The 17881-nt window shown below is 41.9% G+C and overlaps 1 protein-coding gene across 4 annotated transcripts in view; it reads right to left on the minus strand.

The window, feature by feature from the left end:
• Positions 1-17881, minus strand: part of TECRL (trans-2,3-enoyl-CoA reductase like) — a 116443-nt gene that overhangs the window by 14238 nt on the left and 84324 nt on the right. For all 4 annotated transcript variants that reach the window (XM_037896577.1, XM_037896576.1, XM_007069914.4 and 1 more), the window contains exons 5-9: positions 13837-13952; positions 11485-11590; positions 9194-9266; positions 6875-6918; positions 280-337 (exon numbers count right to left, since the gene is read on the minus strand). In XM_037896577.1, the coding sequence (XP_037752505.1) occupies positions 280-337; positions 6875-6918; positions 9194-9266; positions 11485-11590; positions 13837-13952 (397 nt within the window). The remainder of the gene's footprint in view (positions 1-279; positions 338-6874; positions 6919-9193; positions 9267-11484; positions 11591-13836; positions 13953-17881) is intronic.

Genomic DNA, 17881 nt, shown 5'->3' on the forward strand with positions numbered 1-17881 from the left:
GTCGACAGCGTGTTTTAATACATTTAAACACTCCAATCAACAATGGAATTGTGGATATTTATAACAAAGACAAATTTGCCATAAGCTTTAGAACAGCAATGTTACAAATATCACCACATTTATTTAGCAGGTGTTATAACAAATGACATGATATCTCGCTCATCTTTCCTTATTTTGTAGGCAGACGTATAGGTTACAATATGTCAGGAAAAGGTCCATAGATAAAGTGCAATTCAGTGTGAAGTAGGTGGGGTGGGGGGGAAGAAAGGGGAGACAAACCTGAGTTATTTTGTTGGACTAAAGCAACGTTGATAAAATGATTTCCAGCTTCACACATCTGCAAAAAAATGGAAAGCATGGTCACTGTTACACATTTAGGATGTTACCAGATAACTGCATGACTGGTTGATTTTAGCAATAGGATTAAACTCTGTATCCAAAAGAATAGCAGAACGTTAAAAAAATATTGAGAAACCCATTCAAATGGAAATACGTTACAGTCATTGTGAGAACCCAGATGCCCCAGAAAACCATGCACTGGGTGAACTGTTGAGGTGAACTCCTGGCTCCACTGAACACAATGGCAAAGCTCCCAATGACTTCAGCGGGCCAGGATTTTACCCTTGGTTGCAGAGAGAAGTGTAGGTGCAATCCTCCACGCTAGCAGCAGACTCTTTGATCTAACAGGAGAGACAGCCTTGGGATCATCCACAGTAGGCTAATTAAAGGGATTTTGCAAGACAAGTTTCTGGCACACCATCGTCTCCTGGCTGTGGACTTGTGTGACAAAGTGGGGCTTTTTCTTGTTTTTTTTTTTTTCTTGATTTTTCCAATGGTTTGCATGCAGAGGGGGTGGGACGCACTTTCCCTGGGTGTTACTGGTTTAACGAGGTGATGGGAGAGGGAGTTGGTTGTTACAGAGGACCATCGACAGAACTTGGGACCCCAGCCAACGGCCTGGAGGATGGAGACCCCAGCAACTGGTGACCTGGTGACCGGGAGGCCCAGATCAGGAGTCACAGACTGTTCTGGCCAGTGGGGGGACAATGGGCTGCGAAGAGAGGACCCCGGTGACCTGACCAGTTGGTTCCATCCAGAGGGGTGCAAAGGACAGCTCAGGCAACCCTGTTTACCTGGATAGAAGACAAAGGACCAAGGCGGGACTTGGGGGCGGTGATATCGGATGCCCAGTTGGGAAGCAGGGGGGCTCTGGACTGAAGAGAGAGAGCAGGCAGAGCCCACTTGGATGCAGGGGAGACTTACATGTGCTGTGTTGAGGGAGGCCAGGCCTGAGGACCCTGAGAGTTTTCTATGCTGTGTTGAGACACTCAATAAACCTGCCTGTTTTACGCTGGCTGAGAGTCTCTCCCGTCTAGAGAACAGAGTTGCATTATTCCCTCTGGGAGTGGAGGCCCCAGGGGCCCAGAGCGAGTGGACTTCCTGAGGGGAGCCATGGTGAGAAACAGGCATGCTAAGGCTCAGAGAAGTGCGGTTCCAGGAGGCAGAGGGACTTAACCCCCCAAGACAGAGTGGACCCCTGAGAAGGGCTGTCACACTGAAAGGGGTTCCCCCCGGGAACCATATGGGGTGAAGAGTGGGCATGACCTGTGAGTCCATGACAACTTGATCCTGCCCCATGGAAGCTGAAGAGAGTTCAGCCATTATAGTGGGAGCAGGATCAGGACCTAACCAATAAACTCACTGTCAGGCATTATGCCCATTCTTCCTCCATGTTTTCCAGACCTTCTTTGTGTTGATCAAGGGTCACAAAAACAATCTGCTGAATAAGTTACACAATGAAAAGAAATGGGCTGGATAATGTATTTGTCAAATATTACTCAGAAGCAATTGCTCCATGAAGGGCAGTATGCTCCAGTGAATGGATCCAAAGAAAACCCGGGTTTTCTATTTCCACCTCTGCCAATGACTGGCTATATCCCTTCATCTCTGCTTGCTCTCCCCCACTTTATCTTTTCTATTTAGATTGTAAACTCTTTGAGGCAGGGACTATTTAAACAGCACCTAGCACAATGGGGCTCCGATCTGAATTGGGGCCTTGACCTGCTACTGTAATAAGCAAAATGCTGCTGTTACTGAAAACTAGTGCTGGTTTTAAAAAACAAAAAAATCCAGTGAAAATTTTTCAGCAGGAGCAACAACAACAAAGTTCTAGTTTTTTCTTAGCAGTTTTTCTGGTTTTCACAAGAAAATATCAAAACAACATGGATCACAATTTTCATGACAATTTAAACTGAAATTGTTTCGTATCTGAAGGTTTCAGAGTAGCAGCCATGTTAGTCTCTATTCACAAAAAGAAAAGGAGGACTTGTGTCACCTTAGAGATTAACAAATTTATTTGAGCATAAGCTTTCGTGAGCTACAGCTCACTTCATCGGATGCATTCAGCATGCATTGAGCTTGTGCTCAAATAAATTTGTTAGTCTCTAAGGTGCCACAAGTCCTCCTTTTCTTTTTGTTTCATATCAGTTTTTTGAAAACTGAAAAATGCTCCTCAACTTTTGAAATGTTACACATTTACATTATTTCATATTACTTTTAATACTCTAACTTTTACGATGAAGTTTTGAAAAGTTACAGTGAGAAGGAAAAGGCAGGGAAAACAAACTAGATATTGTGCATTCTGCGATATTTGGTGACAACAAATGAAAAAGGAGGGGAAAAGCAAAAATCTGAAATTTCAAAAATGTTTCAATTTTTAAAAACCAAAATGAAATGAAAATTTCAATTTGAAATTAAAACAAGAAAGATTGTTTCATGTCATTATGAAATTTTCCATTAAAAATTGAATAATGTAAAAAAAAAAACATTTTACCATGAAAAAAATCAGTTTTGAAGAAACCCCATTTTTCAGCAGAAAAGATTTTCATTGGGACATTTTGATCAGATCTACTTAAAAGTTTTATTTTGGCTGCGTAAGAAAGTCAGGATTAGACCCAGTTCTTTTTTCTCCATATTTCACCCATGAGAAATAAAAAATGGAAAACCTCTGCACCTCAAAAAATGCCAATAGATAGAGGAAAAAATGTTCCAAAATACTGTAAAAGTGGCTACAATTGCTATGTTCCTGGCAAAAATTATATTTTTAAAAAATAAGCACCCAGCTTTTTTTTTCTTTTACAAAACAATCGTAACACAAATTTTCAAAGTTAAAAGTAATTACATGAAACACTACACAAATGCAAATATGTTACACACATATGACTAAAAAGAAAAGGAGGACTTGTGGCACCTTAGATACTAACAAGTTTATTTGAGCATAAGCTTTCGTGAGCTACAGCTCACTTCATCGGATGCATTCAGTGGAAAATACAGTGGGGAGATTTTATATACACAGAGAACATGAAACAATGGGTGTTACCATACACACTGTAAGGAGAGTGATCAGGTAAGGTGAGCTATTACCAGCAGGAGGGAGGGCGGGGAGGACCTTTTGTAGTGAGAATCAAGGTGGGCCATTTTCAGCAGTTGACAAGAACGTGAGAGGAACGGTATGGGGGGGGGAATAAACATGTGGAAATAGTTTTACTTTGTTTATTCCCCCCACCCTACTGTTCCTCACACATTCTTGTCAACTGCTGGAAATGGCCCACCTTGATTCTCACTACACAAGTCCCCCCCGTCCCCCGTCCCCCCCCCCGGGGCTCTCCTGCTGGTAATAGCTCACCTTACCTGATCACTCTCATTACAGTGTGTATGGTAACACCCATTGTTTCATGTTCTCTGTGTATATAAAATCTCCCCACTGTATTTTCCACTGAATGTATCCAATAAGTGAGCTGTAGCTCACAAAAGCTTGTGCTCAAATAAATTTGTTAGTCTCTCAGGTACCACAAGTACTCCTTTTCTTTTTGCTGATGCAGACTAACACGGCTGCTACTCTGAAACACATATGACTATGCAGCACCACCCATTCATAAATTATACTTAACACCTATTAATTCTGTAATCAATTATAAGTAAAAGCAAGTTAGCGGCCTTTTTGCTGGGATTCTTATTAGCTTACCTTTGATGCTGCAGTTGCAGTCAGCTGTAATTAGCTTTTATCTCCCTCTTTAAAATTTGGCTGGTGATCCTCCAAATGGAGAAGTATAGCTAAATATAAACCAGCCCTTAAGCTAATGTCTTAAAAATTTAAAATCTGGGAATTTGCAAAACTTCTGATTTGCAATGTGTGACCATTTTCTATCTCCTCAATGAGTTGCACATACATTTTTCTTCTTAAATTTTAAACGCACCCTATGTGAAAATTTCTCTCTTGGCTGGCTTGCTTCCATTTCTCCAAATAGAAACATCTTTCAGAAAGGCCTGCTGAGCTCCTTAAATTATTCTGTGCTGTTGTTTATCATGAATGTAGAAGCAAATACTTAATACAAATCAAAGGTATCTGATAAAGACAAGCCATGAAGGAAGAAAAAACATTGGTCATATATTTGAGGACCCTGTAAAAATGACCTCAAATAGATTTTTCAGACATATTGCAATTTGAGGCTTCAGTATCTTAGAACCTGCTAAGACAAGAGGCAAGCACTTGTATCTAGGGAGATGGCTCCCTTTTCAATGGTATAAATATCCTGGAGCTCAGACCTCAAACCTGCTCCTGTTTCTGGACTGACTGTTGTCTGCAATGTTTTGCAGAAAAAAAATTAAAAACCATTTCTTTCTGCAATCAACCATAAAAGATGATAAAAAGAAGATTCCACTTAAGTTGAAGAAGAAATGGACTGCTTTTACTAAGCTGTTACTTTGGATAAGTGCTATTTTTATTGTTAACATAAACTGCAGATGTAATCCATTTCCACTGACTTTGAGATACAGACTGCTATAGTCGTGATGGCAGTAAGGTACTGTATGCATCACTGGATTAACACATGATCCCCTGCAGACACAACACACTAAGTTAAGCACTTACTGCTTTCACCCGCAGGGTTTCAGTGACTACATGAAGTTCTTTCTTCACATAAGTGTACTGTATGTCTTTGCTAGAAAACTGGTTGGAAATTTTTCAGTGTCATTTTTTTTTTTGTTGTTGAAAAATACTGATTCATTGAAACCGAAGCTTTTCGTGAGAAAAGTTTCCACAAAACTTTTGTCAGGATGGTTTCTCAGGTCCAGGATGGAACTTCTGATCAAGCCTAGGGAGAGAAAGAGCCTGGTGGTTAGAGCACTTACCTGGGCTAGAGAAGACCCAGTTTCAAATCCCTACTCCCATTCAGAAGAGCAGGAAGTTGAACCTAGGACTCCTGTGTGCCCGGTGAGTGCCTTAACTTCCAGCCTGTTCTTGTCTCTGTGTTTGTTTATGGACTTTTCTGTGGGGAAAAAAATGAAAGGTCTTGGTTTTATCTCCCTGAGAAACAGACAATATTCTGAAATCTCAAATATTTTCACGAGATGGGAAAACTATTTTCTCTCCAGCTCTACTTCACTAGCCTGGGTCTGATCAGGCAAACTTGGGGTGTATTTGAGCCTCCAGGATCTGAACAGTGCCAAAATTGTGATCTTAATGGCTCCGATTCAGGGAACCATTTACACATCTGCTTAATGTTAAGTACATGCTGAAGCACTTCCCTGATTAGGGTGGCTTTCCGGGATCAGCCCAAATCAGTCACTCTCCTCTTTTCCTGTTGCATCTCTGGAATCCCACCCATACTCATGTGGCCTGATTTCCAAAGGGAATGAGCACATTTAGCTGCCTATGATTTTGATGGTATTTGTGGATATTTAGCACTTTTGAATAAGAGGCCAGTATTGTGTGGGACAGAAAATAAGCTTCCATGAGCATTCTTCTGTTTAACTAGATCCCCAGCACTCCGGCTGTGATAATCTAAGCATCATATTCAACTTTCTCAGAGTTCTACGCTCTCACACTAGTGTATTCGTATACATCCCTGGACCACTCCATCTCACTTAGTAGACTCTAATATATGGACCTGCTATGCTAGTATGTATGGGTCCAACTGTACAGTCAGATATACATGTACAGTTCCCATTAACTTCAATGGGAGATGTGCGGCTGTATTTGAGGAAAGAATTGGGCTCTGTGTTAACTACTGGCTCCTAGAATCTTTTCTCCTGGAGAGACCTCAGCACTTTCATCCCATTCTGCTCCTAAATCACAGTGTTTGTGAGTGGATGAGACCTAGAGGAGAAAAATCACCAGCTCAGAAATACTGTAATTCAGAACTTTTAGCCCCGCATGGGGTGCAGATCTAATGCTATGCTACAAAACCAACCCCAGTGGCATGAGCTACTTCCTGTTGTGATTACAGAGCGAAGTAGCTGCACTGAGATATTTCTACTCTGTAAAAATAGCACCCGAGCACATAAATACTGGGAAGATGACATCCCCGTCAATGGAAAAACAAGGTGAAAACTAGGTGAAGAAACAAATCTTAGCCATTCTTCATCCATAGATGCCCCTATTTTTAAAAAAAATCTGTTTCCAGGTGATAGCAGGCATGTTATTTAGGGAAGACAACTTTATTGGAAAGCCAGTTTGGGATATATTTCCATTTGATTTTATCACAGCATTTGAGAAATTACGGTAAGCGATAGCAATTGCCTAAATCTTCAACTTTAGACGCAATTCTGCATCATTATCATCAAGATGTACCACTTAAGGATCTCAGACAGGGAACAAGGCACCAACATAGCAGGCAAAGTACACACAAACAACATAAGCACTGTTTCTGCCCCAGAAAGCTCAATAGATCCATTAACATTAATAAGACGAGTGACATGCTGAAGGTCTGCAAGACCAGGCATTAATCTTCACTCACACAAAGTTATTCCTCTTGACAAATAATGAGTCTGTTTTATCCCATAAGCATCCTTAATACTTTATTTGAGTACATACCAGAAAAGCGAGGGCAGCAAAAATAACTTGCCTGTTGCCAAATGCTGGAAAACAGAAGGAAATAATAAGTTACACTTTAGTCTATGTGCATGGTTCACTATAGGTGAAGTTCACCCTGGTGCAGAGTGCTAGAAATGCTTATGTCCCTCAGGGACTTTGCACAAGGGTGAATTTCACCCACATTATCTGAGCATTATGCAGATAACAAATGTATTTGGGTCAATGCCAGTCTCTTTGTCACTAATTAATAGTGATACATAGAGCACCTTTTACCCATACATCTTTACAAAAGAGGCAAGCATCATTCTCCCCGTTTTACAGATGGGGGAGTGAGCCACAGAGACATGCTTAAGGTCATCCAAAGGCTAATGGCAGTAGTGGGACTAGAAGCCAAATCTTCTGCTTCCAATAGAGGTGTTTTAATCAGCTAGTCCGTACTGCCTCCACTATTAATGAAGCTGAGATGTATCCTGCCCTTCCTTTTTTGTAGCACTAAGGCATCATATATCAAGTACCAGCAACTCAGCCAGATCACCTCAATAAATACATTTAGTCCCTACAATGTTCAGCTACCCAACCCTGCATTTTCGTACCCCTTTGGTATCCATGCATCATGATAGTGTTACATCATGAACATCTCAGAGGGTTGCAGCCTTCCTCCAGAGCTTCAATCGTAGTTTTAGGCGCACAGAGCATGTTCACTGTCATTGATTCTGCAGATCCTTCCCGTGTCATAGAATATCAGGGTTGGAAGGGACCTCAGGAGGTCATCTACTCCAACCCCCTGTCCTACCTTTCCTCCTTCCCAAACCCAGCTTGTCTCAACTTGGGCTGACACGCAGCTCCTCAGTTGTGCAAGGGTGACGTGCCATGACAGCAGCTGCCAGGACAGCCAGCACAGCTGCCACTGCTGCCGAGCATGTGTCTGCTAATTAGATGTTCTTCCAGGTTCCCTTTTCAACCTAGCTCAACTCGTTATACCTGCATGCTATTCCCCAGTCACCTGTGTGTCACCAAATTAACTGTCTCTGGGTCTGAGACTCAGGGGTCTGCCCATGTATATTTCCCAAAAGGAAGGGGCTGACATTCATATCATTCTTTGCTGAATCATCTGAGTATGGTACCATCCAGCTCACTGAGGTTTACTCCAGAAGCATCATTTCAAGAGCAGTAGTTTTAGGAATAAGAGCACCCGATGTGGAGATGACCTCCACTGAGAACTGTAGAAGGAATAGACAAAATGGCCGTCCTTGGAATTAGACACTCAGCGTATTCTAAGGGGAAAAAAACATGCGTTTCAAATAAATACTTGCGTTCAGTGCCTGCTGATTCAATGACCCAGAATCTAAGAGTTCGTTTTCACACAGAAGTTCAATCCACCACTGCCATTTCCACACAAACTTAAAAGGTCATTTGAAGAAATGCCATTTTTCAAAATGAAATGTGATGATTTTTTAAAATTGAACATATGCCATTTATGAACTTTCAAAAAAAATCCCACGGTGACACTAATATGAGTAATTGAAATTGGCAGGGCAAATCCTGTATTCTCCCAAAACCCACAGACAGTGTCCTGACAACACACATACCAAAAAAAAAAAAAAAAGAAAGAAAAAAAAAGAAAAAAAAAGAAAAGAAAAGGAGAAGTACAAAGATGAAGTGCCAGCAAAATGAAATAGCCGAAGGAAGGTGCGACAACCAAGCACATGAATGGAAGAAAGCTCTGAGGGTTATGCCTGAACACAAAAAAAGAAAAAAGGGAAGTTCAATGACTAAACAAAAAACACCCAGAAAGACTAGTGGTGCAACAATGATGAATGAAGACTGTACACGAAAAAGAAAAGGAAAAATGAAGATTTTTTTCCCCAGTGTTGCTGCAAATATTTGATAAAGCCTTCTTGGGTTCACAAATCTTTTCGTTTTCATAAAAAGGCAGTTTCTATATCAAGCAAGAATGTTCTCATTTGAAAATACTCATCCAGCTCTTATCCCCTTGTATATTTTTTAATGTAAACATATTGCAGAGGTGAGAATAATACTTATCACACTGTTTCTTTCAATTGGCTAATATTTCATGTTCACAAAACTCAGTGATGATTAAGCTGGGTTAAACAGTAACATATGTTCACAGCCATAGTACAAGAGGGATGCTTACATTAATCTTTCTACTGACAAATAATGCACGCCTATGCTTTGTACAGGCAAACGGTCTGATCCTACTTCTATTGAAGTCAAGGCCCAAACTTCCACTGATTTCAATGAGCGTAAGATTGGACCCAGAAAGATTTAAAAAAACAATGTCATTTCCATGGTACATACATGGTGGAGTGTATCGGGGGTGATTGACATAGTAAGCAATCCAAGAAGTGAATCCCCAGTAAAAGGCACAGCCCTGGAATAGGAAAAAAAAAAGAAAAAGATACATTTTAGGGGGAAAAATTACAGGTAAATTCAAATTATAACTTAATATACATTTTCTAGCGGCAGTGCTCCAAGTCCAGATGACTACAGTGCTTTTTAAAGATGCTTCATTAATAAAAATTAATTTTTATTCTTCCCTCTTAAGAATTATTAAGTCCAAATTGGAAATTAGAAGCAGATTTTTAACAGTGAGTTAAATGACTCTTGGCCTGTTCCTAGAGCATCGCTACTTTTGTTCTTTCCCTTACCAAGGGATCGCGGTAAATCAATGATCTAGCCCAATAAAAGGAGTGTCACTTTATCAGAGTGCAATATAACTAGACTCTGCTATGGTACAGGCATATTCCTTCTGACTCATACAGATCTAAAATCTATTTGTAAGAGATGACTGTAGCTAGGTTCAGCTTGTCAATCTGTAATTTTTTTTCAGCTCCTATGTTCCAAACTGAGATAGCAATGGTCATACATAGGTAAAACTTCAAAGGCAATAAAAAGCAAGTCACAAAGAAGTACATATGCAAATAAGTTCCCTTTTGGGAACTACACTGAGTGGAATATTATTCCTGGATAAAGTATTACTGGTTGTGACAAAACTTTGTATGCGCTATTTGTCCAACATCAGTAACTCTTGTAGAGTCACTTATTCAGCAAATGTGTGTTTTCTTTGGGTAAAATGCATTAGCATTTTAAATCTCCCACACACATTTTTGTGGAACTGAGTTAACATTTAGTAATTATTGTAATTTATTTGTCTTGCCATAGTAGCGTGAGCATTACTGGTCATGGACCAGGATCCCCTTGGGCTAGGTGTGGTAAAAACACAAAAGAAAAAGACAGTCCCGGCCTCAAAGACCTTTTATCTACAGCTAATGTTTTCTTGATGTTATCTTAGATGTCTATCACTTCTTTCAAGAAGGACCCCAAAGTACTTTACTGGGCATTAATTCCATTCCAGAGGTTCCTTGCAACCTGCAGTCAATGGGACTCAATATAGGAATGAAGCGCAACCCAAATGGAGTTTGTTGCAGGACTGGGTCTTATGGATCTGATCTGGCCCTGATGGGGGCAGGTGCAGTTCCACTGAAATTAACTCAGTTGCACTGTACCTGATCCTATGTATTCAGCATCACTTCGTCCACCTGTGAGAGAGAGCCATTTCTGCAGATGGAGTATGGCAGTTGCTTGACGGTGACTGAAGAAAACCCCATTGAACTGAAATGATGGGGGTGAAAGAGAGGGCATCATATAATAACCCAGTTGTAATCTTGCATAGATGCCCTGGTGAATACTTTACTTCTTACCAAAACTACCACAGGATCTAATTCTCATCAGTGCCTAAATGACAGTGAAAATCAGTGTTCCTCCCAAGTGCCTAAGTCCCTTTGGAAAGTTACAGGTGCTTTTGGGACTGTTACCTCTTATTCTGAGGTGCTATTTTTATTAAGATCTCAAGTTTACATCTCATTTGAAAGTTAACATCCTCCTCAGCACATGCCCACTAAACCTTATCTCCTTCCTTGCTTGGGTCAAAGGGGTCTGTCTGCAGAGCCAAACCTTTTCTTCTCAACTACAAAGCTTAAACATATCTGAAAGACGTTTCGTTTAACGTTCCCTATTGCTCCTCATGCTTAGCTACAGCTTACTTCATAATACAGCAGCTGGAGCAAGAGGAAGGATGGAGTTTTGCTTAAGGTGCCCGACAAATGCTTTGGAGACCTTAGTTCTATTCATCTATCTATCCCTGCATCCCCATGTGACTTTGGGAAAGTCACATGATGTTCTCCCTGCTTCGGCCCCCCCATCTCTAGAACAAGGATAATAATCCTTCAGTTGCATTGTCTCTTTAGAGTGTAACCTCTTCAAGGCAGGGACTGTCTCTGACTTTACTGTGATACTTGCAGAGCAAACGTAGAGTCGGATTTTAGTTGTGAACTCCAGCTGTTAACATAATATGGATAATACAGCAAACCAATAATACGGATAATAATAATACGGCAAACCAATACCATTCCGTCAGAGAAATGCTACGCCCTCTGAAGGCGGGATCCTGACGTGGTTTAAATACTGTAAAGGGAACATAATTACTGGGCCTGGAAAACAAATGAATCTTCTTTCCCTGTCATCGTTCTGGGCCCCATTAGCATGAGGTCCTTCTCTATATTGAATAGAATGATAAATATAATTGTTACCTTTATCATATTTTTCAGAGGCGTGTGCCCTCCGGAAATCTTGTGAACAAATAATGTCTCCAGAAGATGTCTGACATAGTGTAAACAATGACAGAAGCAGGCCAAGCTGGAAAAACAATGAAAAAAGGGGAATGAAGATATACTAAAGATGGGTGGTGAGGTCGTTTTTTTTTTTCTTTTTTAAACAAAACAACAACAAAAACCACCCACGCACTTTCTGCTACATCACCCTTTATTTTCACATAACGAATAAGGACCGATAGTTTAGAACTGAAGAGTCACGCTTGAAATCTCTGGGCATAGACTTTGCCTTCGCGAAAGCAACTGAATCCTGATATTCATGGAATCGTTTTCACAGAGTTATATAACATTGTATCCATTTTACCGTGGAAGCAACATATTTTACCCACCTTGAATTAAAAAGGACACAGCAGGCTCAGAATGTAATGTACAGCTATGACAGTCGATTAAAACAGGACAGCTGTGTATACAAGCAGACGCCTGCAATGCTTCAAACAGACGTCTCACACATTTTAGGGATATCTTAATGCTCTCGTAGGATGTGTCTGACATTTGAAAACATTCTGAATGGTTTGCTTGCCCTTTAGTAAGTACAGTATCTGCACAGAGGTAGTTTGTATTTCATTTCCTTGCGGAGTCAAAACAAGATTTTGTTGCAAAGTGAATCCACTGCAATGGCTTTTTTTGTTCCACGTTACAATGGAACGAGATAATTGTTATAGAATTTATTACACTGATTCCCTTTTGAGGAGGATTATGAAACAACCACCAGCACTTCTGATTTGCTTCAGAGAACGAGCTGCAGCTCATAAAGATTGGGTTTAAAAAACAAATGTCAAGAGTGATTCATGGCAGCATTTTATCTTGGTTGTATTTACCGTACTAGCTGTGCCTGTCTCATTGAAAGCCAATTATGAGACATAAATGAAAAGTGATTTTCAGTGTGTGAAGTTTCAAATACTTTGGCCACCGTACAAAATTCCCAATAAAAGTCAAAGATTAAACAATTTTTGAGGTAATTAAATCAGCAAGGTTTGAGCTTAGGAAAATCAGGTAATTAACGACTGTGCAGAAGGCTGAATCACACTTTCCTTCTTGTCAGGAATTTTAAAAACATTTGGCTTACATCAGGAACCACAACTAAATAGCTTCAAAAGGATCCGCAGAAAGACTCTCTGCATCCCAGCCCCCAGATAAAGAATGCAGATATTTTGGCCTCTCTTCTATTAAAACCCTCTATCTCCTGTTAAATGTACAACCCAGAGGAGAACTCACGTGTTACTTGGTCTTTCGGCACTGTGTTACTCAAGAATTATTCTGCGTTCTATGCACAGCTCTCCCAACTCAATCTTTCTGTGCCTTATTTCCCCATCTCCCTCCCAGTCTATGACATTACTTCCTTCCTCCCAACCTTTCTCTCGCTTATCTATTTAGATTCCCCCGATCCTACAGCCGATAGCACACAAAAGGACTGCTGTGCCCATGGGCTGCTCTGCTGAATATTTTTTTATTAGTAGCTCAGCAACTGTTGTTAAGCTCCTTCAGAACTCTTGGATGGATCCCGTCTGGTCCAGGTTGAACTTTCAGAGTGAGATTTTCAAAAGTACCTACAGGATTTAGGAGCATGGGCCTCATTCAATCAGAGCCTTGCACTTAAATTTCTTAGAGCCTTTTGAAAAACTCTCCATTTATTCATCACTTTGTTTCTGAATGTTCTCCTCTGACAATGCTTCTTCTTTATTACCTGAAAAGAGCAGATCTGGGTATCCTCTTTGCTGAAGACTGATGCCATTAATCTTATAAAACCATCCTTTACGCTGTGGTCCTGATCCTGAATTCATTTTGTTACTGGGAGGTACTCTGGTCTAACGGATAGGGGGCACAGGACTGAGGTCCTGGAGTCTATTCCTCATTCTGCCACTGATCTATTGCATGACCTTGGGTGAGTCACTTCCCACCTGTGTTTCCCATCACACCTTTCCTCTGGCTTGTCTATTTAGATAGTTCCTGCCCTGAATAGTTTATATCTCCCACTGTGCGTACACACACACACACACACAATGCCGAACGCAACAGGGTTCCATTTTGGGGTGGGACCACATGGTACTACTGTAATACAAATAATAATTAACAATAACAACAACAACCTGAAACTCTCATTGACTTCAGAGAGGAGAATTTTGGATGTGGAAGGAATGTAGGGTCAAGCCCTCTCTGGGCTCTAGCATTACAGAAACAACAGAGAGCGTTAAGAAACAACAGTCTCGTCATCCATTCATCTGGAACATTTAATGGCTTACCGTCCTGCATGACTTTGGTTCATGCACTTACTGAACTACTGGGTGGCGGAAGCTCTCCATATTCTCCTCTTCAGCATAAATACTTGAGAGACGAATGTAAAAGAGCAAGTAGATTAGTAGAGGCCCACTGTATTCAGTCAGAAAAACCTAGAAATGAAAAAAAAAAAAGACTTCTCAGGGTGGGGAATTGAACAACAAAGGAATAATAATAAGAAGAAGTACCTAAGTATTTGATCTGCCATGGCAAAGGGCCCAGTGGTACACCACAGCTTGAATACTGTGTGCAGATGTGGTCACCCCATCACAAAAAAAAAATATTGGAATTGAAAAAGGTTCAGAAAAGTGCAACAAAAATTATTAGGGGTATGGAACAGCTTCCGTGTGAGGAGAGATGAATAAGACTGGGACTTTTCAGCTTGGAAAAGAGACAACTTGGGGCGGGGGAGAGATAGGATAGAGGTCTATAAAATCTTGACTGGTGTGGAGAAAGTAAATAGGAAGTGTTATTTACTCCTTCTCAGAACACCAGAACTAGGGGTCACCAAATAAAATGAATAGACAGCAGGTTTAAAACAAACAAAAGGAAGTGTTTCTCCATACAAAGTGCAGTTAACCTGTGGAACTCTTTGCCAGAGGATGTTGTGAACACCAAGACTATAAAAGTGTTCAAAAAAGAGCTAGACAAATTCATGGAGGTTAGGTCCATCAATGTCTATTAGCCAGGATGGACAGGGATGGTGTCCCTAGCCTCTGTTGCCAGAAGCTGGGAATGGACAACAGGGGATGGATCACTCGATTACCTGTTCTGTTCATTCCCTCTGGGGCACCTGGCATTGGCCACTGTTGGAAGACAGGATACTGGGCTGGATGAACCTTTGATCTGACCCAGTATGGCTGTTCTTATGTCAATGCAAAGCCAAAACATCCCTCAAGTCCGGGGATCAGCTCTGACAATTTTTTTCAACTGGAAAATGTTTGAAAAAAGTTTCCAAATTGTCAAAAGGTTTCATTTCCGGTTGAAAAATAACTTTTCATTTCAAAACTTGAGCTAATTATCATACAAGCAAATGGGAGGAAAAAAACCCTCAAAAATGGCTGAAATTGAAATAAAGTGATTTAACTGACCGAACCTGAAATCTGAGTTTGGATTTTTGCTTCATAAAAATTTGCAAGATTTTGACTTTTCATTCTAATTCAGAACAGTAAACGCAATTATCACCGGATGGGAAAACTCTTTCCCACCCAGCACTAGTTATTACAACATTCTTCAGCTAGCCATTTATAGCTCATTGACATATGAAGTCTGGGGGCCCATCCTGCAGTCCTTATTCAGTGAAAGCCTCCACCGAATCACTGAAGAGGGATTGCACTCCCAAGCCTTGGAGAGGAACGTACGCAGACAGCCAGCAGAGGTCTATAAGGAACAACACCTTTTTCCAAAGAAAAATAACTCCTCCTTCTCTCAGAGTCTGCTGTGTCTACACTCAGGTGCTCTGCTGACGTAGCTCCACAATTCTGAGAGGAAAGGACATTCAGCAAGGGAACAGGGGGTATCCTGGCTCTGTCCCCTCTCTGCCCCACTCACCAGCCACAGTAGGTGCCTGGGCACATGGGGGAGGGGGAAGTAAGCTACTCCACAAAGCTGGGTGAAGTCACTTTGCTGCTGTTGCGTTTCAGTGTAGACGCTCAACACAGTGACGGGAGGGGTTCTCCCATCACTAACCCACCTCCCCAAGAGGTGTGAGCTAGGTCGGCAGAAGAACTGTACTGTCTATCCTGGGGGTTCAGTCAGCACAGCTGGGTCTCTCAAGGGTGTGGATTGTCCACATCCCTTGGAGATGTAGCTATGCTGAGGTAAGTGTTCAGTGTAGACCAGCCCTTAGGCTAGGTGTATACTACAGAGCCAATGCCAGCATAGCTATGTCAGCAGAGCCCCCAGTGTAGACACGGCATACTCTGAGAGAAGGAGAAGTTCTGCCGTGTAGGAACCTCCCCAGCTGACATTAGCTATGCTGACAGAAATCACTTTCTGTCGGCATAGCTGTGTCTACACTGGGGCCTTTGTCAGCATGGCTATGTTGCTGGGGTTGTGGGTTTTTTCACACCCCTGCCTGACACATCTATGCCGGCATTTGTTTTAAGTGTAGACCAGGGCGTACTCCTGCCCCACAGCAAGGGGAAAGGCGGGAAGTCATTGGGTTGACTTGGGGGGGGGAAATAGTCGGAGGGCTTGTCTACACTGAAAAAGCTATAGCTGTGTCACTGTAGCGCTTTAGGGATAACACCACTTATCCCAACAGGAGGGGTTTTCCCATCGGCGCAGGTACTCCACCTCCCTGAGAGACAGTAATTAGGCTGCCGGGAGAAATCTCCCTTTGGCGTAGCGCTGTCTACACTGGGGGTTAGGCAACAAAGTTATATCAGCCTAATTTCCTAGTGTAGACCAGGGCTCACTCACACTCCATTCTCTATTCTCTCCATTGGGCAATGCAGCTATGTATCGCCCTTTTCTCAGGGCAGATTGTAAAGTTACAGTCCAGCTCATGGAAAACAGCCTTCCATTGATATTGACACAAAGCTTTTTAGAGAATCCCTGCTGGGGGAAATATAATGTGACCAGAACAACGAGGAGCATGGATCTGATTGACTAGCCTCTCTGGAATGAAATCCCAGATTAAAACCATGTTGTACTACACATGTACAAGAGATTGTAATGAGCAAATTGTAACTCAAGTGCATAACACTGCGGAAAGGAGTTTATATATTCATAACTAATGGACTATTTAGCTTAAAGGTGGCTGTTTGCAGTGCTTTAGAACGCTACATGTTAAACGCCTGTGGTTTAAATGAATTTAATTTTGAATAGCTTTCTCCAAATAGTGCTTGGCAATCCCTCAGTGGACCCCCTCCCCCCATGCATTGTTTTTGAAATCTTTAGCAGTGCTTATAAATGACTGCAACAGAGAGACTTTCCTTGAGCGCTAATCTTTAAATTGGGATGGCTTTTATTTTGGGACACTAAAACTCTTCCCTTTTCCTCTGTTAGCTACTATGGGACAAATTCTCTGATGGTGTCAATCCACTAACGTCCCAATTGAGCACCCAATTCTATGTGGTGGCTTTGAAAATCTCAGCCGATAAATGTAAGGCTCAATTTTCAGAAGGTCTTGTTCAATTGAATTAGGCCTGTGCACAATTCCCCTCTCCCCAAGTAAGTGTTTCCCTAACCCGGTCCGTCAGTAGACAGGCGGGAAGAAGGAAAAACGCTGAGTCAGTATAAAGGAGGGCACAGCCTCGGGGCAGAGAGGCCAGCGTGAGGTCTGGTCACCTCTTACATGCCACTTCATCCCCAAGTGAGCTGAGGCTGCCAGAGTTTGTGGAGTGAATGGGTCTGGAGTGTGAGGGGTCAAGATGTCCTTAAAAAAACAGTCTCACCATGGACTTCCCAGTGTAGCACGCCTGGGTGCAAGTGAGAATGATTATAAGTGATACTACAGTGACGCCTATCAATCTGGGGGTCCCACTGTGCTAAGTGCAGTACAAACACATTGTAAGAGACAGTGCCGGCCAGGAAAAGCTTATCCACTAAATAGACAAAGGGTGGGAGAGGGGACAGGCAGAGAGAGGCGAGTAGCTTGCTTGAGATCACCCAGCATGAATCCCAGCCCATTGCTGACAGCTCACAGCAGCTGTTCTGTGGGGAGTAGCCAGGAACAGAGCAGCAGTGTGTGGCTACTTGGCACGGCAGCAGAAACATGTTCTCTCTTGACCCTTTGCCCAATTTCAGATTCAGACAGAAGGCGGAGAATCAGGCAGGGCCCTGTGGATGGAGTATAGCCTGACTTTGCCCAAGCAGCAGTAATATACAAGCTATGGGCTAGCTGATTCCATATGCCAGAGGAACAAGCCACTCAGAGATACAGTTGAGTTGTATATGCTGTGCTTTATCACCACAAGGAGCAACCTCACACACCAGCAACACCAACAACATGTCATGATAGGTCTATGACACTGACTAAGCCCCACCTGACCAAGGTGGTCTATAGGGACAGGGAAGGGCTTACATGTCATCAATC

The sequence above is a fragment of the Chelonia mydas genome, chromosome 4 (assembly GCF_015237465.2).
Source record: "Chelonia mydas isolate rCheMyd1 chromosome 4, rCheMyd1.pri.v2, whole genome shotgun sequence".
In the NCBI taxonomy this organism is placed as follows: domain Eukaryota; kingdom Metazoa; phylum Chordata; order Testudines; family Cheloniidae; genus Chelonia; species Chelonia mydas.